The following is a 27950-nucleotide window of genomic DNA, read 5'->3' as shown; positions in this document are numbered from 1 at the left end:
ACTTTATTTAATAAACTCACCATTTCAGTTTGTCATTAGCACCGGCTGAGAATGTGGACGATTTGAGTACTTCACCCATCTCCTCCCGACAAAAACTAAAGTTATTTATGGTCCACATATAACTAAATTTAACCACTTTGACCTGGGGAAGAAGAGTAAATATAGTTATTGAAAGTCCATGCAAGTCGTGTAACAAAGTTATCCGATTTCTCCCACCTGAGCCACACCACACACACACCTGTACCGGCATTCACAGAGGAAATGCATTTACCGCCCTACAACAAAATGGATTCAGTTTACAATATTTGTGAAATCCGATCGGATCGGTTGGGTTTAGTGGCCGGCTGGCTGGTTGGCTGGATGGCTGGCTCAGATGTTTGCAAATCCATAGGAATGCCCAAAACCCACACAGGGATGTGGAAATTTAATCCGTTCGGGGGGATTTACCTGCGTATAACACCAGTTCTCGGCAACTGGCGTATTAACTTCCGGCAAGGGCGGCGATGGTACACGGCTAACCGCCATCGTGCTACTGGATGCGTGCAGGTTCGAGGAGACTCTAGCTGTTTGGCTTGCCTGACATTCGTTCACCGGCAATCTGCAAAGATTGGGAGGAGAAACATTTTTTGGATTAGTTGGGAATATTTTTGGGATCACGTTCTTAAGGTAATTGATTGATATGTTCAAAATTTCTAAGCATAAATATCACTTTTTGTTCTAAGTTGTAGTCATTTCTTCATTGGGTATTCCAAAGTTAATACAAAGATTACATTAGGCTAAGGTTTCCTCCGTTTTACAGTTTAGAACCAACTTTTAAAAATAAGTATAAAAACTTATAGGTTATGTCGAAAAAAAATGTTTTATCGCGTTTTATATTAAAATTTAAGTCCAAGAATAGTTTTAATAGGTATTATAGAAACTTAAGGGTCACCTTGGCTCTTGTATTAGATCCATGATGCTGCGCTCGAATTCAACTTTGACGAAATTGCTGTCGGAATTCGAGTGCCTGGCCAATAGATTTAGCAGCTTCAACAGCAGCGAGTTCTCCAGCTTGCCGCCCGTTAAACAACCACAAGATCACAGAGGATACGATTTTCCGAATAGTTTTACAATTTAAAAAATATTTTCTACACAATTTCTAATTAAAACGGTGGACTAGACACAAACGCATGGACAAGACGAAACGAAATGCGCCAAAAAGTGCAGCATTCATAATGGCTGAAGAGTGGTTCAAATGCCGTTATTCCGCACAGAAGTCAGCAATTAACAGAGAACGAGAGACGTGGTCGAGATAAAGATAAAGCTTTCGAAGCTTTCAACTGAGATTTGATATGTCGTTCTAAAGAGCAGCAGCAAGAATACAAAAAAAACAACGTTAAAATATCACTAGGAAAACACAACCGTTGCGCAGGAGCACCAAAGAAAAACTGACTGATGGACCTGGAAAATCTCGGCAGGCAGGAGGATTTAAGAACGCTGCAGATGACAACAAACAATGGACCAGGAAAATGTTAGCCAGGAGTGGAAAATTGACAAACAATGGGTCAGCGCGTCGCGGCAGTTGAGGGTGAAGGTGAACGTGAGCGAGTAGCTCACCTAAGAAAGGTGCAGAATGGTGAGCGGAGAGGGGGGAGGAGGATGGGCAGAAGGATCTGACACACAAAAGCAACAATAACAGTCCTTTTCATATGTATGTGTTTTCAGTCGCGCAGATGCAGATGGAACACGGTAAATGGCAAAGGAAGCTGCGTTTTTACACGCTGAGAAAAAATTAACAAATTTCTCATCATAAATACACACTTAAATTGTTACAAAATGGACTTAAAAACTTAATTTCTATATAATATTAGTTTAGATTTACAATACTTAACAAATCATTTTTAATCTCGGACTTAAGTTTTTGTAAAACCCCGATTTAAAAATCAAAAATACATTGATTTTTGGATAAAGATAGTAGTTAAGCGAGGTGAGAAATTTAGGGACTAAAATTAAATTCCAACCCAAAAAATTATGGAATAATTATTATTATAAAAAACACAATGTAATTATAGATATATTTTTTGTTTTATTACTTTAAGGGCCAAAAAACTTTTTAATATTTAAGGACCTCAGCTAGGGATTGCTATTAATTTGTGATTTTTTCACCGTGCACATCCGTAGCATTGGAAAAGTCGGAAAATCTGTGCAAGGCTGCGGCACACGAGCGATTTACAGCTCAACTCAGCTCGACAAGGTTGAGATTTTCAAGGTGCTGCCCGTTTTCTGCGGCTGCTGGCGATTTGATGGCCATCATCAAATCCAGCTGAAGGACCTTCAACGGGCCTCGTGTGCGTGAGTGTGTGTAACAGTGTGTATGAGTGGTGAGTATGAGTGTGAGCCATCAAAAGGTTGACGCAGCTCGTCAAGGTGAACAAACCGTAGACCGCGTTTTTAGCACTCAGTCAAGCCGCTTTATTCAATTTTAGTGAGTGTGCCTTAATGTTAATGACATTGATTTGGCATTGGGGCCTTAAGCTCCATCTCCCTCTACCCAAATACACCTCTCTTTATAGCTCCCCCCAGCCAAGGGCCAGAGCCAAACATTTTTGTTTAGCTATGGCATTGAAAGTCATTTGTTTGGCGCCACAAGGCGAATGACAAAATCACAGAGGTTGGGAATAAGAAGGTTAAGCTTGGGAACGAAAAGCAGTCAGAACCTAATAATCGAATAAAAGCAGCCAAAGGTGGTGAGACTATGACTCATCAAAAACAATAAGCCATAATAACATTTAAACATGGTAAAGTACCATGATATTTAAATAGATATTAATTTAAAGGTTTATAGATCATTATCGTTTATTTATAATTATATTTAATTCCAAATTGATTTAAAATTATTAAAATTAGTAATTATTTTCAAATAACATAAATTTATGACTTTAAATATAAACAAAAACAGTTTTTAAACACTGACCACCCCCTCCATTTTAATATTAACAATGGTCTAGTCTAACCTCTGTTTAAAGGGTCAATGTAAATAAATTTAAATTGTTTGGCAAACAGACACCTTGTCATAAATTCCTTTGTTTCCCATACCTTTTTCCCTAGTCATGCCATTAGTTTTGCTTACTTAACCACCAGGAACCATTAGTTCTGCTGCAGAATAAACCCACATAGCATGTGAGTGGTCCAAAGGATCAGGGCCAAAAGGTCTGAACAAACATCCGCCAGCTGGGATGCGACGAATGCAGTTGGTCATGGATCGAGGAATCGAAATTTCGACACACACAGATAGGTAAGACTCTGCTCCCCGGGGGATTTGCCATTTGTGTGGGCTCTTCGATCAAAAAGAATGTGAATTTATGACAAATGAAGGGAGAGCACGCGTTGAAGAAATTTAATAAATCGTTTTCGCCCGGGAAAACTGGTTTACTTTAGACTTGATAAAGCAGCTGCTCATCGGGAAAAATTAAGAAAAAAAAGACTACTGCTTTTCTCCAAAAACCAAAAAAAAAAAAGGAAAAGTTATATAATTTGGCAGCGACTCGCTTTGGCGCTTTCCACACTTCCGGCAACTTTTCATTAGCATTTAAATGAAATTTGATAAAGGCAGCAACAATAAAAGGCATTAATAAACGAAACGAACAGCGGCAGCAAAAACGACAACAATAACAACTAAAACTAAAATGGTGAAAATTTTTCATTTTTTTTACAACAAATTATCGCATGGCTTTTCACTTGGCGTTTTCACCAACAACAAAAGCAGCAACAATGGCTCCTTTCACTCGCCGCCTAAACAACAACAAATGAGTTGAGTGAAAAACGCTTTTCAGTTGTCGTCGTTGTTTTCGAGCCAAAAGGAAACGCTTTTCTTTGCTTTTCTTTTGGTTTTTACATAAATGCGGCGCCGTCGTAGCCGTCGCAAAAACACAGATGCAAAGATACATTTTCAGTCGCTAGCCAGAGCGGGGTAAAGAAGAAGAAGCAGCGACGACGGCGGCAGCAGCAATTTAATTTAAATAATGTGAACTTTCATGCCAATGAAAATGATTTCAAAAGAGAAACTCAACGCAGTCCAACTCCCAAAACAAACTCGACAACTTCACTTCCGCTACAAATGCAACAGAGGCAACAGCAGCGCCAAAAACAACATGAGCAACAACATCTTGAACAACGAACAACAACAACAATAATGACACCCACCCAACCAAAAGATTAACTTTGACACAAGGAAAAATTAGGGGTTTTGGGTTAGGGGCATTGAGACTTCCTCATGATCTTTAGTTATTAGCTTGCATTATGCAAAATATCAAAACTGATATCGGTAATTACAAAATACCCAACATCATTTTTAACTTCTTAATGAAAAGTCCCAACTGAAATTTATTTAACATTTCTTAATTAATTGATATATGAAGTAAATAGGGAGTAATGCAACTTTTTATTTGAAAATAGGAGCACCAAGTGATATATGTAAAAAGCAGCAGTGTTGAATTGTAGTAAAATGGGTATTCAAATCTTCAAAACTTAAAACTATTAAATGATAATTTAGTTCTTAAAACTTGCTGGTATGGATAAAAGCAAAATAAATCCCCAATTCCAATCCCCAACTTTTTTAAAGTGTGCTAACCACTCACGACATTTCGAAAATCTTTCTCCACTCTCCCCATGGAGTGTCAACAGTTTGACGCATATTAATTTTAAAAACTCCCACGCTCAACATTTCATTCGGTTTCTTCGCTTTTGGCTGGGTTTGTTTTCATTTGGTTCGGTTTTTCGGAGGGGTTTCGTTTTGGGTCTTTCAATCAAGTTGGTCGGTCGTCGGTCGTCGATTCGATGCGTCGTCCATTTGCCTTTGGAGTTACTTTGTAGTTGGCATTTCTGCGGAGGGAGAGAAAGCTCCGGCCCCCAGCTTGGCGTCTCGCTCGATCTCTGTTGCTCTCACACTCGCACTCGCACTCTGCAGTTTTGCTTGCAGTTTTTCGTGAAAGTCGATTCGCAGTTGTTGTTGTTATATAAAGCGTACGAAATCATGTAAGTAGAGTGAAATTTGCCTGCTGTTTTATTTTTTTTTTTGTTGTTGCCTTGTTAAGCCTATGCAATTATTTTTCGCACTAATGAAAACAATTGAAAGTTGTGGAAAATTATGTTTCTATAATTATACCCTTAAATGATTCGACTTTTCCACTGCATTGCTTACATTAAACCAACCAATGGATCAATACACTTTGTATTGTAAATACTAAATACTACTAACACTAAATACTATGGGTGATAAGAATTTCTTTTTAAATTAGGATCAGTAAATCTCAAAGAAATTGTAATAAATCTTATTTATTTGATCTGATCTCATTTTGAAAAACCGGCACCAAAAAACCATGTCATAATTAACATCGCGTCCTATTTTCCACGCATAGGTTTAATGTTGTTAATTTTTACATAACTGCCGTTGCTTGCTTTTCGGATTTCAAATGCTAATCAACGTGTGTCACACTTTATATGGCCAAAAACTAGGCCGCCACAAACCGAAACAAATTTTGCTACATTTGTTTGACAATTTGTTTTTTTTTTGTTAGTCTTGTTTGGGATTGCAGCATAAATGAAAGTTTGTGTTAATCACAAATAATAATGAGGGGAAAACATATTTCGATTACATAATAAGAGCGACAGGCAGCACCGGAAATGAGGTGTTACTACTTTGATGGCGAGCACTGTGTGAAACTAAGAAATTTTTCGACTGAATGTCACAATTTTAAATAAGACGCCTGAATTATTTTTAGCATAGAAAATATCAGTTACATACATCGATGTTAATGCTATAAGAAGGTATAAATAATTGGTGATCCGCTTATGCATACCGATGAAATAATTTCATCAAAACTATTTCAATTCGAACATTTTTTCTGAGTGCGCAGGCGCGTAGGCGTTTTGACGTCGACGACGGCAGCGCAGTTGGCAGCGAGTTTCACCAAGAAAAAAATAAACCCGAAGCAGAAATTACAAATAGAAAAAAAAGAAGCGAAACCCGAAGCAAAAAACGAGAGCAAGTTTGCTGACAGCGGAACGAGACTTTATGTAATCGTTAAAACTTGTTTGATGACGTAGCCTTAAGCCGAGCTTGAAAAAGATCTCTCTTTATTTTTCTCTTTACCTCTCTTAACAAAAAGCACGTTGTCGTTTTAGCGCGTGTCTCAAAATACATATACATGTATATCACCTTTAACCAGTTGCTTTTGTTGGATAATAAATTTTCAAAAAAGCAAACAAGTTTGCGGGCAGATCAGAAATGAAATCAATAAATTAATAATAAACCACATGTTGTGTGCCCAATTTTCATTGAAACGTTTTGGGCCAAACTTTTAGCTTGTTTGCATTTTGCCGCTTTTACCTCTTTCTCTGCACTTTCTAAACAAATTGTGAGTGAGAGAGAAGAAATTGGCTTTCATGCGTTTTCACATTTTGTTTTTGTCGTGCTTTCTTTTTTCTTTCTTTTTTTTTGTGGCGTTTTGTTGGGATTTCTACTACTTTTTCTTTAGGCGCAAGCGTCGTGATCTTGTTGGCTTAAAAGATCTTCTTTTTTATTGGCTTAGAAATTCTTGCCTGATTTCTTTGAGAGATCTGTATCTGTTCTAAATAAAATGTGGGTTGAGTGAAAGACTGGGACGAGATTTTCGGTTTTATTGGGTGAAATGTGTTAAACAAAGTGAAAACTCTGAACCGAGTTCAATTATAGTAAAAATATAAAAACGCATACTTGTTGTGGTTTAACAGCAGCTATGTTAACGAATTTAATTTCGCTATTTTTGAAAGTTTTACATTTTAAATAATTTATAAAAAAAAAGGTTAATTGGTTAAATTCAGGCTTTTTGGAGAAAGGAATTGATTAGTAAACGAAAGCCCGAAAAGTTCATTGCATAATGTTGCAGCAACATGTTGCCGAGGCGCCGAGCAACATGACCAGAAACGGCAGCCCTTCCACAGCGAAAATCAGTCAAGCAAACTTCCCGTCTCTTCCCATTCGAGCAGATAAAACACAAAAACCGCATAGCGAGACCAAAGGAAAGGCTATACACCCTGCGTCCAAAACGCAAAAAGGGGGCTTTTTGGGGCTTAAAACTGGAGAGGAAGTGGTATAATGGAGTTTGAGTTCATCTTTTGGTAATTTGTACTTGAGGCAAAACTTTGAAAACAATATTGGATTTAACAACTGCAAGTTAAATATTAAAATATATCCTCTTAACCGCAAATATATCTAAAATATGGTAAAATCTGGTATTTACCCTCGATCAATGGTTTTACGAAGAGTGAGTTTCTGAGAAGTGAATTTCTATTAAAAAAAATACCGCGTAAAAATATTTCCAGAACTGTGTTTGCCTGTTTCTCCATATATGTATATATTTGAGTAAGGGTGCACTCGTCAGCCGAATCCCAGCTGATAAAAAGCAGTCCGCAATCAACGGCCCATGACTCAGATTTGCCAGTCGGCGGCTGGGACAAAGAACATTTTTTATTCGAAATACTGCGGATTATCGGGCAATTTGCAGCAAGGCCAAAGAAAATGAGCAACAAGTGCACGAAAACCAGAACGCAGCCCTAGTGGAAAGTGAATAAGAATAAGAAAAATAATAATAATTACTGGCACATGGTCAACAGCATTAAGAAAGAAACCAAGCACGAGCTCATGGTCTCAATACTGCAGCTCTCTTCTTCAATGACAAAGCAGCTGCTGTCGTAGATGTTGCTGCTGTGCTATAGCTGTTGCTGTTGTATATGTTGCTGCTGTGCTGTTGCTTTTGCTGTTGGTGTTGCCGCTGCAGCTGTTTGCTGACCCCAAATGACAAAGGTTGGCACGCAAGTCGCCCACGCCCATTAATTAACCGAAAATTGAGAGCCCACTCAAACAAAAAAGATAAAATACAGTAGAGAGAGACCCCCCCTCCCTCTCTATCAGCATTTGTGTTTACCAAATTGGAATATTTTCTGTTCATCTTTTTGAGGTTAGGCGAACGCCTTTTGGGGTCACCGTGTGAAAGCAGCAGCAAGAACGAAAAGGAGAGCATGTCGGAGCGAAGGAGAAAGCCTACACACAACGAAAGAGACAGCGACATGTAGCAGCTATTAAGGGTGGCTGATACATATAGAGAGAACTTAATTACTTAAGTTTTGTTTATTCGCCCCGGGGAAAAGTTACGACATTTTCCAGTTCTCGATGGGTGAAATGTATTACCGCGAACACACCACTCGGGTGGTTCAGGGTGATCAATAGAATTAGTAAGCAAATCATCAAGTTTCCACACTAAAGAAACCAATTACTTACGCAAGTAAGGTCATCTGAAAAAACCATCTAGGTTACCCCGAGGTTGCTAACTAAAACCGAAACGAAACAAACTCTCAGCTATACAGAAAACTACAAGTCATCAAAATTAAATACATATATATTTATATTTATATGTATGCGCATATGTATATACTATAGACTGCCCCGTACACAAGCCATCAAAATAGCAGAGAAACTTTTACAAAACAAACTGTTGTTTGTTCGACGGTTTTGTTTGTTGTGGCCGTAACTCAAGGATGTGACAATAGTTACTTGAAATGTGGCCCAGAACGTAAGTAGTTCAGGGTGGAAAAGGTCCTGGGAACTAAACTGGGTCATCAGCACACTCTGTGCCACACATCTCAAGTGGATTTCGGGTTCCAATTGGTAGGCTAACGATTGTTAGCATGAGCTATTGTTGGTCAGCTTGTAATGCCAATTACTTGTTGCTAAGCTGGGGCAATTGGGGGTACTTTTTGAGTTATTTCCATAGTAATTTTAAAAAGGTTTTAGAGATTACGGAATTAATAAGCTTTTAAATCCAAGGAGTAATAAATAAGTATTTCTGTTTTATGATGAGTTTTCAATAAGAGAAATTCTTGTAATGTTCCCCACGTAGTCACGATTTTTCTGTGAAATTTATCAGGGATCAGGGATTTGCAGTAGTTTTGCGATAGTGTTTGTTCGCTTATTCAACTTGCATTAACAAGCTCACAAATATTTCGCAACCAATCAGATAACGCTTTAAAGTTCAACTTTTGTCATTTACTGATCGCCTCACATACAAGACCACCTACTTATCATATAAAAATTGTGCATTTCACATAGCTACTGTTTTTTTAAGTAGGTGTAAATGGCTCGTATGCACAAATGCCAATGGCTGACATTTAAACCGCAAAAATATTTATGTAAATACATTTAGTTGCCCTACTAAGACCTAGTCTCTATTTTCTTTTAATTGCTGTCTAAAGAGCCGTTTATTTGCCACATACACACACCCACACACTCACACAAAAAAGGGGAAAAGCGATTGAAAATGGGCCAATTGGAGTGGTATATTTACCTTTTATCACAGAAATTTGCGGCGGCGTTACAAAATTCCTTAGAATTGGGGCATTTAACTAATAATACTAGGCACAGAGGAGATTGTTGTGGTTGCTGTTGATTGTTGTTGTTGCTGCTGTTGCTGCTGTGGTGTTGATGATGGCTGTTGCTGCTGTGGTGGTGATGGTGTTGCTGCTGCTGCTGTGCAGGATGGGCGCAATTATAATGTTGCTGTTGTACCGACGATTGCTGATAGGAGGACGCGGACGCCGAAGAAGATGATGATGATGATGTGGATGAAGAGGATGAGGATGCGCTGAGGGGATGGTGGTGTTGCTGCTGGTTCAGATGCCGCCTGATGGACTGATTGATGCGATTTGTTATGGAGTTGGTCAGCGCCGAATGATGGCTATGCAGATGGTGCGATGATGAGGAGGATGAGGCAGCCACTGAAGAGGAGGCTGATGATGAGGGGGCAGCTCCGAACAGGCGGCTGGCAATGATGCTGTTGCTGTGGTGATTACTGTTGCTGTTGATGCTGCTACTGTTGTTGCTGCTGCTACTGCTGTTGCTGTTGCCGCCGTTGTAGTGCGTATTGCCCGCACACGCGCTGCTGCAGTTGTTGGAGGACGAGGGCGAGGGGGCGGACCGCGTTAGTATGTGTTGCAAGTTGCTGCTGCCGAATGCCGCCTGCAATATGTTGCTGGGTGTTGCCAAATGCTGCGCCAGTGTTGCCGAGCCACTTCTACTGGTTGCTGCTGCTGCTGCAGTTGCTCCACTTTCGTAATTCAGGTGACCCAAATGCTGTTGCAAAACTGAAGGCGCAGCTTGCTGCTGCTGTTGCTGCTGCGATGGTGTTCCTGCTGCTGTTGTTGCTGGCGTGTGTGGGTGGTGGTGTTGCTGCTGCTGCTGCTGTTGCAGCGACGATCTGCGCAATAATACTGGTGGCGTCGATATCAATTGCTGCAGGCGACTGCAGTTGCCGCTGCTGCTGCTGCTTGCCGCTGCTCCTGTGGCGACTGTTGCTGCTGCCGCAGTTGTTGCTGCTAAGGATGTTGCCGTCGCAGTTGCAACTTCAGGTCCATTCTGCGGCTCTCCGTTCTCGCAGCAACAATTATCGCTGGTAGCAGGTTGCTGCTGCTGCTGTTGCTGCTGCTCTAAATTCTCATTTTCATAGATTTCATGCACACTTCGCTTTTTCTTAATTTTCACATAGGGCTCAAACATTTTACAATTTTTATTGCAAACACTTCAACACTCACACACCTTTGACTTTTCTTTTTCTTTGTATTCAAAAATATACAGATTCTCCTGGTTTATAAAAATTGCTCAACTTTTTTGTGCTTATAAATTTTTCATTTGAACAAATCTCTTTGATTGCCACATGCCGTTTGCTTGTTATTTTAGTTGCCTTACGATTTGTATAATTTTCGAGTGTGTGCTCGATTTGTTGTTTCGAGTAGATTTGATTTTTTTTTATATTTGGTGGGCGACACACGATGCGAGCGAGAAGGCGAATCGAATCGAATCGAAATCGAGTCGAGCGCTGACAAAACGAACGAACCGCTCCGCTTGAAAGTGCGCGTTGAATTGAGCTAAAATTTGAAAATACAGAAATTTCCGCCGTCCACTCTCGACGTTGACAGCGAAGCCGACTGCGACTGCGAAGCCAGCAGCACAGCCCGCCGCGTTTCAGTTCTCATTTCGTTTCTCTCGTTTCACCATGTAACACACACGCGTACCTACACTTTCGACTCGCTTTGTGTGAGGTCGATGAGCACATATGGAAACGAGTGAGAAAGTTATGGTACAGAGGTTCGAAAAGATGTTACCCTCCTTTTCCCCTTTATAAAAAAAAAAAAAAACATAATCTTTTGACTTTAAAATATTTAATTCTATTGTCACAAAGTGTAAATGTTGCATGATAAACATTTCACAAATTTTTAAACTAGTATTGGATGTCCTTTTTTAGAACTTCGGTCATTAAATTAATAATATCCACCTGAGCTTATATCCCAAATGTCTTAAATGCAACTTGTTTAAACCTCGAGATACGGAAAGAAAGATGAACTGGGCTGTTCAGATATTGTGTTGACTATTAAAAATAAATTTAGTTTAACGTTCAAGTTCATATTACCTAATGGGGTCTGAAATACTTCCTACTGGCTGTTAAATACACATCAATGTGAGTATATAAAGTCATACCCTTCGACTCTACAATTGCTGGGTATTAAAAGGAAGAAACGGTGAGAGTGAGAGAGACCGCGAGAGAGCGAGAGACCTCAGCGACACTGAAAATCGAGCGCAAGTGCAAAGAGCGAGAGAGCGCGAGCGAGCGAGAGAGAGGGAGACAGGGTTGAGGGCCAGCTGATAAATGGTTGCGCGTGTGAGTCGTATATTGCGTATACGAGTGGGGGTGCGCGTGTGGTCTCAGGACGGAGGTTACTTTTGCCGGCGGTCCTTGGCGTGGCGATAAACGGTAATCACTTGGTCACAGAGGCGGTCCGATCCGGTACTGTCCTTCCCTAGCCCTCCGAACGACCACCTAGCCTTCTGCTGCGTCCTTCGAGGGCTTCCTATACACATGCCACCCAAACGCACAGGGCTATCGAAAATGCGGGGCTATGGAAAGTAGCAGGACCATCTGTATAACCTCCATCTTTATACACATTAAAAAATAATTGTTTCGTTTGCCAAGGACCTATACTGAAATAACTCTCATCCTTGAAAAGCTTTAAGGAAATAAGGTCTCGTTATAAATAGTTCCTATATAAAAAAATGTTCTTTTTCTTAAGAAAAACAAACTTCTTTATAGTAAACTTGTATTGACTCCAACATTTAATGCCCACTTACAAACCATTTTAAAAAGTTTTTGTAAGTTACATGATAAAAAATGTTTTTTTAATAAGAAAAAAGATCTGCTAAATTTTATTTATCTTTCAGCTAACTTTGTTGATAATTAAATTGGTTTTTAATCAATACTTTATTTAAATTTTTTTTAAAACCCCAAACCGCCTAGAATGTGTTGTTCATAAAAAACTTTGTTAGTTTTTCTAATGTATCTTGAATATAAGCCAACAAAATAATTTTTTTTTTGACTGCATCCTGCCTGTTCTTCCTCTAGGAACAGTTGACATTGGAACGTCCTATCGACGCACATCGCAGGGGAACGTAAGCTGTCGTCCTTTGTCAGCAAATGTTTTTTTTTTTTTTTTGGGTGGAACATTGTGCTTGTACTCGGCCTGTTTGTGTGTATCCAAATGGGGCGTTGTCGTTGTCGGTGGCATTAGCCATCCAACTACAAGTATATAGGAGCCAGCAACACATGTCGCTGGCAGTCGCCCATCATCACAAAACTCTGGCGGGGCCACCCAGCTGCAGATATTTCAGCCGGCGTTTTTACTCCTCACTCTGCCTCTACTCCAAATCCACTTCATCCACTTCCCACTCTTTTCCACTCAATTCATGGCGGGCCGCAGCAGTTTTCCACTTGCAACAATTGCAACTGCAACATCAACAACTACGCTGATGCACAGAGAAAAAATCATTAAGATTGAAAGAAAGACTTGGAGAAGCAACTAAATAACTGGTAATATTTCGAATCGAAAATTTCATTCAATTTTCTAATTCCATAAAAAACAATATTCAACTTAAAAAAAAGTTTAATTAAACAAAAACGATGGGTAAATAACATTATATTCTAAAAATTTGGTTTTCTCAGAATATGACTACCATTTTACTTTTGCTGAAAGGATATTTAATTTGTGTAAAAAATGGTGAGGGAAATATAAAATAATCACAAGAAGAAGGATATAACTTAATAGATTTTCCTCAGTGCAACTGCAACTACACTTCACATGCCACCACTCGGCACATTCGTCTCATTTATGGCGTGCAAATTAGCATAAGGCCAAAAGGGCTTCGTGTGTGTCCTTTCGGGCCATGGTGGCCACACACAAACTAGTAACCCGTGTCCGGATCGCATCAGTTTCAGCTTCTGTCCGCCTCGCAAATCATGTGTGTGGCTTTGTAAGTGAGTGCTTGCCTGCTCATTAGTTAGATGATCTCGCAGGCCCATTCCTCTGACATTGCCAGAATGTGTGAAAATTGGACAGTAATGCGGGCCTCCTTGTTGTCGTTGTTGTTGTTGCTGGTTGGTAAGAAGACAACCCTTTGAAGTTGCGACGCTGAAGGTGTTGAAAGTAACAACTACGATTTGTGGGCTGGGGTTTGGAGCAGATTGTGAAATTGGTTGGCTAATTGAGTTATAGCCCAAATTCCTAGTTGAACAGCAATAAAAGTTACTTGAGATTTTTCAGAGGTTTAACAGAGAAAAGCTTTCAATAATTTTGTTAAAAGTTTAAACCATTTTAAAGTGATTTAAGATTAAAATTGGCACCAAACGTACACAGCAGAAATAACTAAATTGTCATATTAGATAACATAATAATTAAAATACATTTTCTAAACTTAAAAAAGTAGGTAAAGAAATGTTTTTACATAACATTATGTTTTATTTCTTTAATAATGACTCAAACAAATAAAACCTAAGTAATTATTTTTAGTTTGCATATTAATCAAATTTGTTGCTAACCAAGAATTTAGGAGCAAAGGTATCTAAAGGTTCAGGGACTATTCAATAAATCAATAAATGTTCCAAGGCAAAAACTCGGATACTCGCTTTTAAAAGGTTTTTTTTATTATTTTGCTAATTTGCGTGTGTGTGTGTTCGTTCGATCATCACGATCAATTTCAAAGTTATCACCGCCCACTCAGCTAATTATGCCACAGTGGCTATATAAGGGGGGATATGTCTGAACGAATATTTGATGCCGATTTGCTCATCTTTGAAATCAAAGGCCGGAGACGGACGTTCAGCGACCTTTGGGCATTTTTATTTTCGCTCGGACAACTGGAGGCGTTCGGTTTAGCTTCCTTTCGATTTGCGGAAACATTAAACAATCTCAACTGGTTCACCTTTCCACTTAGTCATTGAATCTTCAATGAGTCTCAATTTCATTGGGACTTTCACATTGCCCAGCTGACCCTGCTGCTCTTTTCCCCCTTAAATTCGCCTCTCTCTCTCTTTATATCATCAATCGATTTTCAATGGATTTCTGTGCTGTTTTAGAAATAGAAATTTCGCTTAATGCTTTCCAATATGTTTGAGTGTGTTTGTTTGCCCCTGTGTTTATGGCGATATTGCGAAATGCTCATGCACATGATTTACTTGACACTAATTTCCATAAATAAAACAAAAGTTTAATAACATCGCCCCTGCCGCTTGAATGGGTCGCTGACAATAACCCAATTTTCAATCAAGGCAGGCGCTGTCGTTCCCCCGGCACAGTGGTTTCAATTATTTCATTTGGATTTAAAATCATTAACGAAAATGCTTAAGCTTAATCAACTACGAGCTTTCAATTTTTCAGTTTCTATTACAACTAAAAAAAATTCTATCATATCAATGAATCAATGTGACCATGCTCTCAATATTAAGCTATTTCTCAAAAAGTATGCGGTAACACTACATTTTTATATGAGGCCAAAAATAGGAAGTATTTTAGTAAAAGTGATAACAGTATTTATAAATAAAATAGTAGCGGATAACAGAAATTATTCTATTACGGTTTCAAATCATTTGGTAGACGGTGGTCATCCAAAACGCTTTTCCATCTTTTTATGATGTCTTAAAAAAAACATAAAAAAATCCCAATTTAACACACTGTTTTGAAGTTTATGGCCGATTACTCATTTATGGCCACATTTCGAGCACTGTGCAACATTGTAATCACCTCAGATGACAAAATTGAAATCGAAGCAATCAAATCTGGAGGCTTCTCTCAGCCGATTGCGTGGGTCGTCGTCGGTAGTGGCGTCGTTTTGGTGCGTTGACGAAAGTGTTAATTGATTCGATTGCCCTCGAAGTGAAGTGAGGTGGTTTAGAGGGAAGCCCAGATATCGGTTAGCTGCAGAGATTTAAGCCAACGATTAGCGTGTTACGAGATGGTTGATATTCGAGTTGCATCCGTTAGACACGAGAAATGTAAAGCTGGCGCGAAGAGATATTGAGATACGGCATCCGAAAAAAAAGCTGCCGTGGGATAACTTCCGTACTCGTGCCTCGGGTGAAACTTTTCAGAGAGCGAGAGAAAGCGACTGCAGGGAAAGAGACGGGACGAGACCGACTTTTCGTAATCACTTTGCAGCAATTGGCGTTTTGGTTCGGTTTCGGTTTTGTCGGTTTGAACACAACAAGAAATTTACATTTCACATTTTCACAATCTTTTTTTTTTATTTTTTTTCTTTTTTTTCTTTTCTCTCTGCGCTGCTCATGTAACAAATGAGTGATTGGAGCAGCTTTCCGCATTTCACACACTCACAGAGCACCGGCGATCATAGAAATCTGCGCTTTGTCGTCATCATTGACGGGGGGGGGACGTCTTGGCCTGGCTTTTTCGGATTTGCTGCCTTTTTCTCCGCTTTGTTGCTTTCTTTTTGTCGACGGCTCTGGGAGTTAATTGTTTAGGTAAAATCTGTTAAGGGGCCAATTTTGTAAGTGAGATTAATAGAAACGTGGGCTGGGGTTAGCATAAATATATTTTTTTTTCTGTTTTTCTTATAGTAATTTATTGACCTTTTATCAATGCATTTGTAGGCTGAAGTGGCTTATTATATTAGAAGAGAATTTTGAAAATAAAATCTATTGATTATACTTTTTTTCGAAGTTTTAGAAAACTTTACACCCAACTTCCCCGATTATTTGATTTGCATTAATCTTTGCACCATTTATTCCCAATTTACTTTAGATAATCCAATAAAAGTTAAGGTTGTTTTATGTCGTAAGTTTAAACCGTTCGGAAATTGGGCGAAATCTGTTGCGATTCGATCGCTCTCGGTTGATTGCTCCTATGTTTTGTAATAGAGATCGGCTTTTTTCCGGACCGTTCCCTGTCACGCGCCTATCGAAATCTAGTCCAGTGATAAATCATAAAATGATTTACAATTCGGGTACGCTGCGATTCGATTTGTATTTGCATTTGTTTCTCTTTTTTCGTAACCCAAAACCAAACCCATTTCGGCCCGGCTTTTATTGGTGGCTAATGGGGAGGCGAAAGAAAAGTGTTGCCAGGCGGCGGTGAGTTTCACTTGGCCTTGGGTCGAATTTTTATTGCTTTGTGGTTTTGATTATACAATAATTCCGAGATGTTAAAAAGAAGTAGTTCAGGTAGTAAGACAAATGCTGATTTAGGAAAATAAAGCAAAGACAAATTGCAAATGTCAAAGCGTCGTAAAATGTGCAAAAAGTCTTGATCTCACAATTTGTCAAGACTCAGGATCATCGCACAATGTGGTGTTCGTCAATGAGGGGAGAGAAAATATGAAAAATAAACAAAGTCGAAGGTAATCCAAGTTGGAGACAAAGCGATCATTCAAAGCGAGACGAGAAAGAACACCCAGGATGGGATTTTGTCAGATCTTATCTCGGGCCTCAAACGAAAATGTCAAAACATCCCATTCCGTCGTCGTAGTCGTCCCTCCGTTTGGGTAATTGTGTGGAAGGTAAATTATGAAACTGTCGTTTCGGTCTCTTGGCCCGGCTTAAAATGGCATCTCGACCTGACGGATCCAGCCAACATAATGCTGCATACATCCCGCTGCTTGCTTACCGCAAGAATGGCAAAACGGGCAGAAGTCGTACAAGTGGCAGGAGGAATGGATCTGGTTGTGCATCCCACGGCGTTTGTTTACGCTCATTAAACGTGAAAAGGTGCCACCCGAATAGGCAAACTGCCTGGGACCTCCGGCCGCGAAACCTTAGCACCTGCAGTAGACGACTGAGAAAGAGTCTTCGTTGCGTGTGTGGTCTCTTGTGGGACCACCCCTTTCTGCCACCATTCTCCATTTTCCATTCTCCATTCTTGGCCGCAAACAATTCTCTAACAATTACACCTCAATGGCATATAATTCAATCTTCTGCTGCCTCTGCTCTTTTGTCTGATGGATGTGTGATGGATAGCTCCCAAAGAGGAGAGCACCGGAATGCAAAGAACACACACACATGATCACATTGTCTTAATACCTTATGGCCAGGTGTGGATTGTGTATGTGTATCTGCATCTGAATCTGGCCATCTGAATCCGTATCCGTGTATCTGCGGCTAGGCTAATTTGAAGTGCGTGCATCGTGGGCTTCGTGTGTGGCCCGAGGACCTGGGATCAGAGTACCGGGGACCACAGTGAATACTCATTCAGCGGGAAATCAATTAAGAAAGCAAGGCGGACTAAACGAATTTCCTTTGTTGTTATAAAAGAAATTCTTTGTTGTTCAGGTTTTGAATATTGTAAAGAAATTAAAGAAATCTTAAACAATCGAACATATATTTTTTTTTTATCAATTAAGTGCATACTAATAAAAAGAATAACTATTATTAAAGTTTTAATATCAATAAAACATTTGAAAAAACACTAATAATGTTTTTAATGAAGCCTAATTAAATACATATTTAATATTTTAAGTCCACTTAACCAAAACCTATCCATCATCCATTGTATACATTAAATAACCTTTTCAATTAATAAATAACAAACAAAAAAAGGAACAAAAATTAAGCAAGAATTTTTTGCTGGGTCTTATTTTTCCCCCTCGTTTTGTGTTTTTAATAATTTAAATAAAAAATGCCACCAAAGTGGTTTCGGGTTATAGCTGGGCAAACATGGCTTATAGTGAAGTGCGAGTATGTGTGTACGTTAAGCGCAGACGCAGAGCCTAAACACACTCTCATACCGCTACAATATACAGGGGAGACAAACAAAGTAAACATGTGAGGCGGCGGCGGCGGCGCGGCCTCAGTTTTTGACTCTCGAGGAACGAGAACGACGACGGCTGACGATTCTTGCCACACACGATCATCAAGCGGCGTTGGTGGGCTCTCGAACTCTCGGATCCCGGGGCCTGGAACCACAGACGTCTCGCACGGACGGTTTCACAGATCCCAGAGCACACAGAACCCTGGTCAGATTCAGTGATGTCCGCTAAAGATTACAGGAAGCAGCCAAGACAAGCATTTAAATCAGCTAATTATGGTGAAGATTAATTTGAATTTTGTATCTAATTAATTCTGAGTGGGATAACAAATAGATAGGATTTATTAGGACGTTAATCGTATGAAATTAAATATTTATCATGGAGTTTAAATAGTTTTTAAAAACTGACATACAGTTTTTACTTATTTGGATTTCTTTTTAAACGTTAAGAGGAATAAATCCTTTGCAGTGTAATCGTTATTAAAAAAAAAAAAAATTGGCAGTAACCTATTTAAAATCTTAACTTTGAAAATAATCCACTGTTAACTTTAACGAAAGTGCAAAATGTACTTACTCCCATTATAACCTTTGAAACTACCCATATTCGGCGGGAAACGAGCCGAGCTAGCAACGCTGGCCAAAAGTCAAAGAGCCAGGCCAACTCAGCCGGCCAAGAACAAACCTTAAAACCAAAGGCAAAACAAAGCCAACAAGTAGAATCGTTTTGTTTGTCGCAATGACCCCACCCGTTTGCCTTTTTATGGATTTTATGGCTGTTGCTATTCCACTTTAATTGTTTTCCCTGGCCCTTAGTCATTCCCGTAATCCAAACAGATCAAGTCCAAGGCTTCCTTCGGCTTGGTTTCCCTTTTTCATTGTTGCCACCATTAAATTCCCGCAGCCAGAAGAAGCTGACCTTTGACACTCGACTGCGTTTCGGTTGTTTGTCGGGGCGTCGATTAGGGCGGCGGGTAATTAATTTTCCTTTTTTTTATTATCATTCTTATTATGGGCATTTAGCTTGTAATTAGTTTGTAAAATTAGCCACAGGTTGTTGGGTTGTTGGCTTCATGGGTGGTTTTGTGTCTAAGGTGGTTGGTTAAGTGATTTCGAGATGCTATCAACTTGGTTAGCGACTTCTTGGTAATAAGGTTTGTATTTTGTTTGCTTTCGTTGGAAGGAAGACTCCGAGAAGTGTGTTTATGCATACTTAAAAGGCAAGCGTTTATATTGAATGTTCAAATAATAAATAAAAACAATGTCCACCCCAAAATAAATTCTCAATTTATAGGAATGACAACACCTTATCAGCTCAAGGCTGTCTTCACAATAATCACAAATTTCAGTTATTAACTGATTATAAATTTCATTGAAGTAATTAAAAGTCGATTTTGGCAACCTGATAAGAAATTTAACAATAACAAATAATATTAATCAAGGACTTTTTTTTGTTAAAAAGAGAATATACTAAATTTGGTGGCGGCTATCCGAATTTGTATTTTTGAGAAACGAGGTTTCTGCACAAAACATTTTTCATTTTCCATTTTAACTTTTCCAATCCTATTATAACTCTTATTTTTTCCATCCCAAGAAAACTTTCAAATCAGCTGTTGATCAAACAAGCCCACCTGGGAAAAAAAAACCAAAAACGCAAAACTGTGAAAAAGAAACGCCAAAAAGCAATCGCCATCGTCAAGACCCAGTTAAAAGAGTTAACATTACAATGGACGAACACAAAAAAAAAAAAAAATTTAATACAATTTTTGACGTCTGCGTCTGGCGCCCTAAATGAAGACAAATTGTAAATAAACGTAAATTTTCGAAATGAGAGAGTGAAAACTGTGTGCGGACAAACATTTAGCAGCGGGTTACATAAAAAAATAAAATGGTAAGAAAAGGTTTGGAGGCCGCCAGATAGATGGACATTAAAATAAACTCTGGCAGATGAGGAGCAAAAAAAAGAGGGTTACGCAGAATATGCGAAGTTGGCTTATGTTGTTGTTGTTGCATGTGTAATTAAGCGAATTTAGGACAGTCCCCGAAAAGAAAAAGAGATGCAAGTTACAATTTTTGTGTGTGGGGCCAAGAAAAAGAAAGCCGCAGAGGAATAAGAGTCGGAATTTTGGAGAGTCTTCGGTTTTTGGCAGTCTTCGGATCTCAGAGTCTTCGGATCGTTTTGGGTCTTCGGCTTCGATCAAACTAAGCCAAGTTTTGTTTTTGTGGCTCCATTCGTGTTTGCCGCTTATTACGTTTGTTGCTGCTTTTTTCTGCTGCCTGTCGTGCCCCCTTTTTTGGGGCCATATGACGGCGACGTCGACTGCGACGCCGACTGCGACGCTGGCGACGAGGCTTGCACAAAAAACGCGTCGTGCTCGTTATGTAATAGGTAACCAACGAGGCGACGGTGGTCGGCGTCGCTACATTTTGTCATTTTGCCGTTTTATTTCTTGGGTACCCAATGCAGTGGGTAGTATAATTTATTGTCAAAGTTGGTCATAAACAGAAAGAAATTGAAATAATATTTGTATCTCCAGGAAATATCTTCCATATTTCACAAAGTGTTTAGTTGGTATTTACCAAATTTGTTATTCTTATTTTGTTATTCTCTTTAAATAAAATGCAATTTAATAGCCAACTAAAATTTCTATTAATCCATTTCAAATTATTGAACAGCATAAAATATAGAGCAAAGGATTTTTGAAAGAGCATAAATTTAAAACCTTTTTGGAAAAGAATTTTTAAAAAATGTATTTTAGAACGGACATTTTTGAAAAAAAAAGATTTGTTTGTGTATAAAAATATATTGACACAAATTTTAATATATATAAAACAAACACAAAATTCTAATAAAGAATGTTCAGAAAGGGTATTCCACTTTTCGGTGTAATATACTACCCTTTACTTTTTGTTTATTATTTGTTGCTGTTGCTTTATCGTTTATTTTGGTTTCAATTTTTTGGAAGTTACCAAAAAACTGAGTTAGCCAAAAAAGCGAATGCAACTGCAGCTGCAACTTCCAGCGGCAGCTCCAACTTCAACTAACTGTGGGCGACTCTCGCGCATTGAAAGATAAAATTGTCCATATTTTTTTGTCTTCATTTTTATTTTTGGCTTCTCTTTTTTTGGCTGTGCTTATTTTATAATTTGCTGCGCTTTTTACAGCTCAAGCCATGAAAAAGAGGTGAAACTAATTTTTGTTGTTTGGTGTGGAAATCCCTCGCAGCGTTTATGTAATGCGGGTATCTCTTCTTTCTATCTTTTTGTGGGCGCTGCTGCGAAATGTCACTCCTAGAATGAGGAAGAGAAGAGTGCAGCATGTGTGTGCAACTGAGATAGATAGATGCGGGGAATATACCTCTCCGAGGTTCACAATTAATTCGATTGCACAACAATCGCAGAAACTAAAAGACAATTGAAATTAGAAAGGCTGCAGAGCCGAGCGAATTTAATGTTTGCGGTATTTGAGAAGAAAATAAAAACAAAAAGACCTACAACAAAGGTTGAGCATCGTTTGCTGTGAAAGGTGAAAGGTGTAGATAATCGGGCAGCAGAGAAAAGAGAGTTTTTCGAAGTCGTCGTGTGTGATAGCGGGTGAGATTTGGGTATATACAACACACAAATCGCGGGTGGCTTCGATATGTTTCGTTTCCCTCTGTCTTTTCGGTTTTAAATATATAAATTTTAGGGTCTTTCTCTTTGTTATTTTTTTTTTTTGGTTGGGTGTTACGAATTCGAGTGAAATCGCAGCCTGAAGATGCGGGGGAAAAGTGCATGAATTTGTTTTTTAGGCCACGAATAGTTCCGGCATTTCGGCGCCCTGCCCTCGAGGGAAGTGGGGTCAAAACTTTCGGGGCATCGAGAAATTGATTGGCAAAGCGAATGGAAATTCAATTTGTAATGCGCTAGGGAGAGCGGGACAGCGGGTGGCGTTAATGGTTAACGGTTAAGCTAAAACTTAGCTTCAGACAAATCTCTGCTGACCAATTGTTGTTTATAACCGGTGAAAACTGTTAAGAGGGTGTAAATGAAGCGCCATTTGCATAATTTGCATGATTAAAGTAAGTAATGTAAATGTGTTTTTACCTTTTATGAGGAAGTTTTATAAAAAAAATATATATTTTAAATCTTTGTACCTTTTTATGTTAATTTTTTAACTTGTAAAATTTATAGGAAATTTATGTTTTTGTTATCGGTTATACATTTTGTTATACTGTTATATAGTTATATTTTAAGTTTATTACTTTTATGAAACTTTAGTTTTAAAACTCAAAAGCCCTACAAGTTTACACTTCAGCTTTTTTGCATTAGCCTCATGATAAATGCAACAAAATCTAAACACAGCTGTCACCAAAATCACATACCATCGTGTTATACAACTGTTATACGTACGACAAACGCCTGATGACCTATCAAATGACTTTAATGGAAAGTAACCCATTGAACCATCAATACCAATTCGAAAGGTGAAAAAATTGTTAAAATGTTTTATTTGCGCTTACAAATATGCATCTCAAAATAACATTTACTATAACAAGAAATCAAATGGTGAGCAATAGTTCCGAGACACGAATGTTCGTGTCGAAATGTCATGGACCCTTAAACCCGTCTCTCCCACACTTGGCACCCACTTTTCATTAATCCACGCCCCCTAATAACCCAATCTCCTCCCAACGAAGAAAAATATAGTGTATACAAAACAAACTGCCCGCATTGTTACAAGACCCTCGGGAACGTTTTGTTGTTCATCTCTCCAGTTGTGTTTTTTTTTCTGGCCAGCACATCAATTTCCCTGGCTGAACTTTCAAAACCCAAATGAAATTGTTCAAATGAACAACGACGATTTGCATTCAACTTTTCTTCGGACTGGCCATTGTTTTTGCATAATTTCCCTGGGAGGAAAAGCAAACTTTGCTCGAAGAAAAAAAAATCAGTTCACCTTCCTCGGCCAGCGATCTCCAATCGCTTTGAGAAAGAAAGTCATTAAGTGAATGGAATGACGCCGATTTAGAGAAGAAGCAGCTGCAGAGCAGTCACAAATTAGCGTTCAAATTAAGTGATTATTATTATTAGCCGGAGATACATTTTTGAAAATGTATCTCAATTCATTGTGTATGCTTTCTGTTAGCGGCTTATTCAAATGAAAGTTTAAGGGGAGTAGTGTAAATCGGCGCCCACATCGATCTCCGTATGATACTTTCTAAATGTGAGACCGTGCGCGTTGCACAATTTTTCTTCTCCTTTTCAGCTCTCGATTTTTCGGCGGGGTAATTGCAACTGCAACTAATGTGAAATTCAATTTACTGCCCCAGAAACAACCACAGATGCATTGCGAAAATGTAAAGATTTTCAAATTCCAATAATCTTAATTTGACAAGTCTGTCCTAAATTACGTAGAAAAAAAATAAAAAAAATAGATTGGTAAGAAGAGTTAGATAAAAGCTTTTTTGTTAATCGATATTTTGCGATGTTTTTTGTATCAACTGATAGAAGATTGCTATTTTTTGAAACAATGGATTCCCAAAATGTGGTTTTATTGTACACGCTTGAATTGAACTTATAATTCATATAGGTCAAATAATGTTGCGAAAAGCTGGCCAATTTGTGACCAATTTTGGTGATATTTCTTGCGGTGTTCAGAAAAAAACTTTCCAAGTTGCAAAATTTTCAAAGCGGACGACAAACAAAATTTGTTTAACTTTCCACAGTCGCAGCAGCAGCGGCAAAGTTGGGTTATGTCATAACAGAGGTGAGGTAAGTCAGCGAAGGGGGCGAAAGGGGCGGGAGAGGTGCGATTTCCCTCAAGTGAAACTGTAAGCTGCGGTTATATATATATATTTTTTTTTTGGAAAGCCGCAAAAAAGGTAAAGTAAAAATGAAGTCGCACAGCCGCCAAAGTTAAAGAAAAAGAGTGCCGGACTATCCGTAGGCCTCTCTTTTAATGCGTGGGGGACAACCAACCACCAACAACAACAAAACTACAGACGCCAAAAACAACAATAATAGCATAAGCAACAACAATAGCAAAAACAACAATGAAACGAAAACGAAAGTGTGCGCATCCGCAATTAAAATTGTAAACGCGAGAGTTTACAAAAGTGGTAGAAGCGAGGAGGAAACGAATAAAAAAAATGGTTGGGTTTTCAGAAAAATGCCACCAAAATGCGGTCGCTCGTCTGTCAAATTAGAGGCAAAAGTTTTCGAGTGAAAATTTTGACCCAATTTTAGTGGCTTTCGGCTGAAATGCGATTACCTAATGCCGCAGGAGAAGCAACTCAGACGCGCCCTTGTATTTTTGTATGTCTTTTGAGTAAACCTCAAGGCTTTAGCCTTTTTATCAAAACTAAACAAAAATCTACGAAATTTGCTTTAGGTAAGTTTGAATATTGATGGAAAAATATAAGTATTTAGGCCTAGCAATTATGCGGATTTAAAATCACGAATAAATTCATATTTTTATGATAGAGCTTTAGAGGCCCAAATTTTAATTCACCGAATATTCAAAAACTGAAATATTTTAAAGAGTTTTCTTCTTCTGTATAATTTTATCCTTAAGATAAGCGAATTTTGTGTTTGACCATCAGTTGTTAACCTTTTTTCCTCAACACAGATCGAAATAACTCTAGATATTTGGGGCACGCATGGATCGAAGCAACTGGTTTTGCTTATCGCTCGTTTTTTCGGACATTTTTTAGAGTCGTTATAAATGAATAATTGCGCTTGGGCCTCCAAAATGGGTCACCCGAGACGAGATCGGATCGGATCGGATCGATTCGAATCGATCGAGTTTCCCTTTTGTCTCGCAATGCGTTGTAATCGATTTAAATAAATTATAATTACTCACGCGGCATGGAGAACGTTTTTATTTTTTTAAATGTATCCTTGACTTAAAAAAGTCGGCTTGAATTTTAATCTTTTAGGGAAAGGCCTTTTAAGGAACCCAATTACATACCTGCAATGATAAAATCGAAGATAAAGTCAGATTAATACAGTTAATAATAATATAAAACAATACAGTTAATCAATATTTTCTTTGATATATGACTTGTATTAAATAATTGACTCTTTTGGAGTTTACTAAGCGATGTCCAACAATAGCACAAAACAAAAAAAAATAATTTATAACTCCGATAATTACCTGCTTCTTGTCAGATTTGTAAGTATTAAAATACGATTCATTCAGGACTCAAAGATTTATGATCTATGCATTTAAGAACATCTTTAAGAACCCAATAAAAATTAGCCATGATAATAAATGTCTTAAAACCCTAAATGATTCATAACCCAAATCGAATTCCCAGAATCTCCACTCAAAAACATTAAAAAAGGCTTGAGACAGAGAATCTCCGAAAATCCTCAACAAAGTAAAGGTAAAGTATACATCAATAACCGCTCGCCGAACTAAATCAAAATGAATCAAAAGAAACGTTTTGGTAGAGCAATATATCGTAAAAAAAATATGAAATCATTTTGTGGCGACGATGATGACGACGACATGCCAAAGTGAAATTAGCCCAAAGTTGAAATCCATTTAGAAATCTACATGAACTCAAATGTGTGTAAAAAGGTAAGGCAAAAGGTACAAAATTAACAAAAAAAAAAAAAAAGAGCTACATTCGAGTTGTGATATTAATCCCGCCATAAATCAATGGCAACAGTCCAACCAGACATCACACAACACACGTCAAAGTTGACAGGGTCCCCTCGCTATGGAGAAAGAGATATAGGTATCGATATATAGGGGAAAGGGAGCGCGGTTGTTTGTCATTTGGGCCTAGGCGTTGGCCTATAGCTGTCCATTTGTCGTCTATCTTCGTCTCGGGCCTTTGGCTTTTGTCATGTGCGACTTTTAGGGCATCATGCCCGGTTATGGCTTCCATCTGATCGCCCGATGAAACCCTCTTACACACACCAGCATTTTTCCCGACTTTGGTTAGCCCAAAAACCATCGGAAGTTAAGTTTACTTTGGCCATATTGAGGGTCTCATCTTGTTTGGCTTGTTAGACTCGCAGCTTTTTAAGCCCTATTAATAAAAAATAGTGTAAATGGATTTTTCAAAATTAGAGGGTCCCATTTGGGTAATTTTTAGATTTTTAATTTGTGAAACAAACAAATAATATAATAGTTAAATATTAAAGATCTAGATGGAGATTTAAAAGTCAAAACTTTTATAAACGCATATAATCATTTCAAATTAAGAAAGGTAATAAATTTCTTAGTATTTTAGTTAATTTAGGACATATTTAAGTCGTTAACAATTTTATTGAAATAACAGGCTTATTTACTTTAGTAACTTTCAAATTTTAGATACAATAACATTTATATTATAGATAATTATTTCGTGAAAAATTCTTTCGCTCTGCAATCCTCGAAAGAGTATATACAACACGTTGATCCCTTGGTTTAATTTTCAACTCTAAACATCTGCATCTGAACAATTCGAGTTAAAACAATAAATAGTCACGCATAATCTCCAAATGGAGGACGGACTGGACCCAGTTGAAGGCGAAAAGCCCATGTGCCGCCGCCGCTGCCGCTTCTGCTCAGTAAACTGGCAAAATGACAATGTGAGAAACTGGCAAACTGAAGGCAGTTTCACGGCCAGAGACCGGACCCAGACCCCGTTCATAGGCATAGTTTGGATCGCACAGTGAAAAGCAGCAGCGATGCTGTAGTGGCGGCTGTTTGAGTTATTCACACAAATTTCACGCCAATGGACAACAACACACTTAGTGCCGCCGATCCGTTGAATGGCCTTTGGAAATGATTTCTGCTTGGCAACAATTGCAAAAGCCATGGCTAAAAACAACCGCAGCCAAACATTAGAGCAGCGATTGCGGAGAGAAAATCAGTTTGGAAACAACTGTGACGAAAAACTTGGGAAAACTGTATTGGCAGGCAAAATTGGACACAGATTTGGTGAATTGAATGTAATAGGTAATAAAAATAATTTAACTGAGAGCATACAAATGAACTAATTTAAAAAATATAAAGAAGTACCTAATCAGGAGAGCACGCTCTTTTCTTTGATATTTAATGTAATTACTTGTAAGTCTTCTTTAAGCTTTTAGTATTTGTGTTAACTTGGTTTTGTTCAAGAAAAATTGTTCTGTAAAATATCAATTAGGATCTTAGATTTTTGACTTGTCATTTTAATCATATTTCTATACCGTCGTGATCTCTTTCCACGTCTTCATCATCATCACAATCATTAATAACTTCGAGTGACCGGAGAGGGGCAAACTATTATTAACTCGGAGTTTGGCTCTGGCGACTTTCACGCGCGACTTTAAACGCTGGCAAAACGCATCGCTGCACAAATTTACATTCGCTTCAAACACACTCAAACACATGCGTTTAATACGAAGGCAACAAAAATGGAAAGCAGCGGCGAAAACTGAAACAAAAACAACAACAACAACAACAGCAGCAACAATAACTGACAACTGTCATAAACATAACTCGGGCTTTGTTGTTGTTGTTGTTGGCCAGCGCCTTGGTTTGGTGATATCGCCTGAGCATATCACCGCATAACGATTTCCCAACCCCCAAGTTACACAGGAACAAAATTTTCTTAAACTGTGCAAAAATAAAACCTTTCAATAATTAGTTTAGAACTACTACGTAAGTTTTGTAAAAATCATTGCATACTTATTGGAGCTTTTACTCAGGAAATCAAAATCTCCAAATATTTTTAAACAATTTATATGCGTGACATTAACATTTTAAAAGATGCTAAATATTTAGTTTAAAAACGATAACATTTTTTATAAATTTTGCAACTCATAAAATTCTTATTTGGAAC

At 38.3% G+C, this 27950-nt stretch overlaps 1 protein-coding gene across 4 annotated transcripts in view; it reads right to left on the bottom strand.

Annotated features, from left to right (window-relative positions):
* LOC108139181 (protein roadkill) overlaps positions 1-27950 on the bottom strand; it is a 63265-nt gene that overhangs the window by 1703 nt on the left and 33612 nt on the right. For 2 of the 4 annotated variants that reach the window (XM_017261806.2, XM_017261805.2), the window contains exons 3-4: positions 448-598; positions 21-142 (exon numbers count right to left, since the gene is read on the bottom strand). In XM_017261806.2, the coding sequence (XP_017117295.1) occupies positions 21-142; positions 448-525 (200 nt within the window). In that variant the 5' untranslated portion in view covers positions 526-598. Of the gene's footprint in view, positions 1-20; positions 143-447; positions 599-931; positions 970-9359; positions 10941-27950 lie in introns of those variants that run through there. The other 2 variants (XM_017261802.2, XM_017261804.2) reach the window with 2 other exon arrangements.

The sequence above is a fragment of the Drosophila elegans genome, unplaced genomic scaffold (genome assembly GCF_018152505.1).
Source record: "Drosophila elegans isolate 14027-0461.03 unplaced genomic scaffold, ASM1815250v1 contig_476, whole genome shotgun sequence".
NCBI classification, from domain to species: Eukaryota; Metazoa; Arthropoda; class Insecta; order Diptera; family Drosophilidae; genus Drosophila; species Drosophila elegans.
The sequence above is the reverse complement of the archived record's forward strand: the minus strand, read 5'-3'. Positions and strand labels throughout refer to the sequence as shown.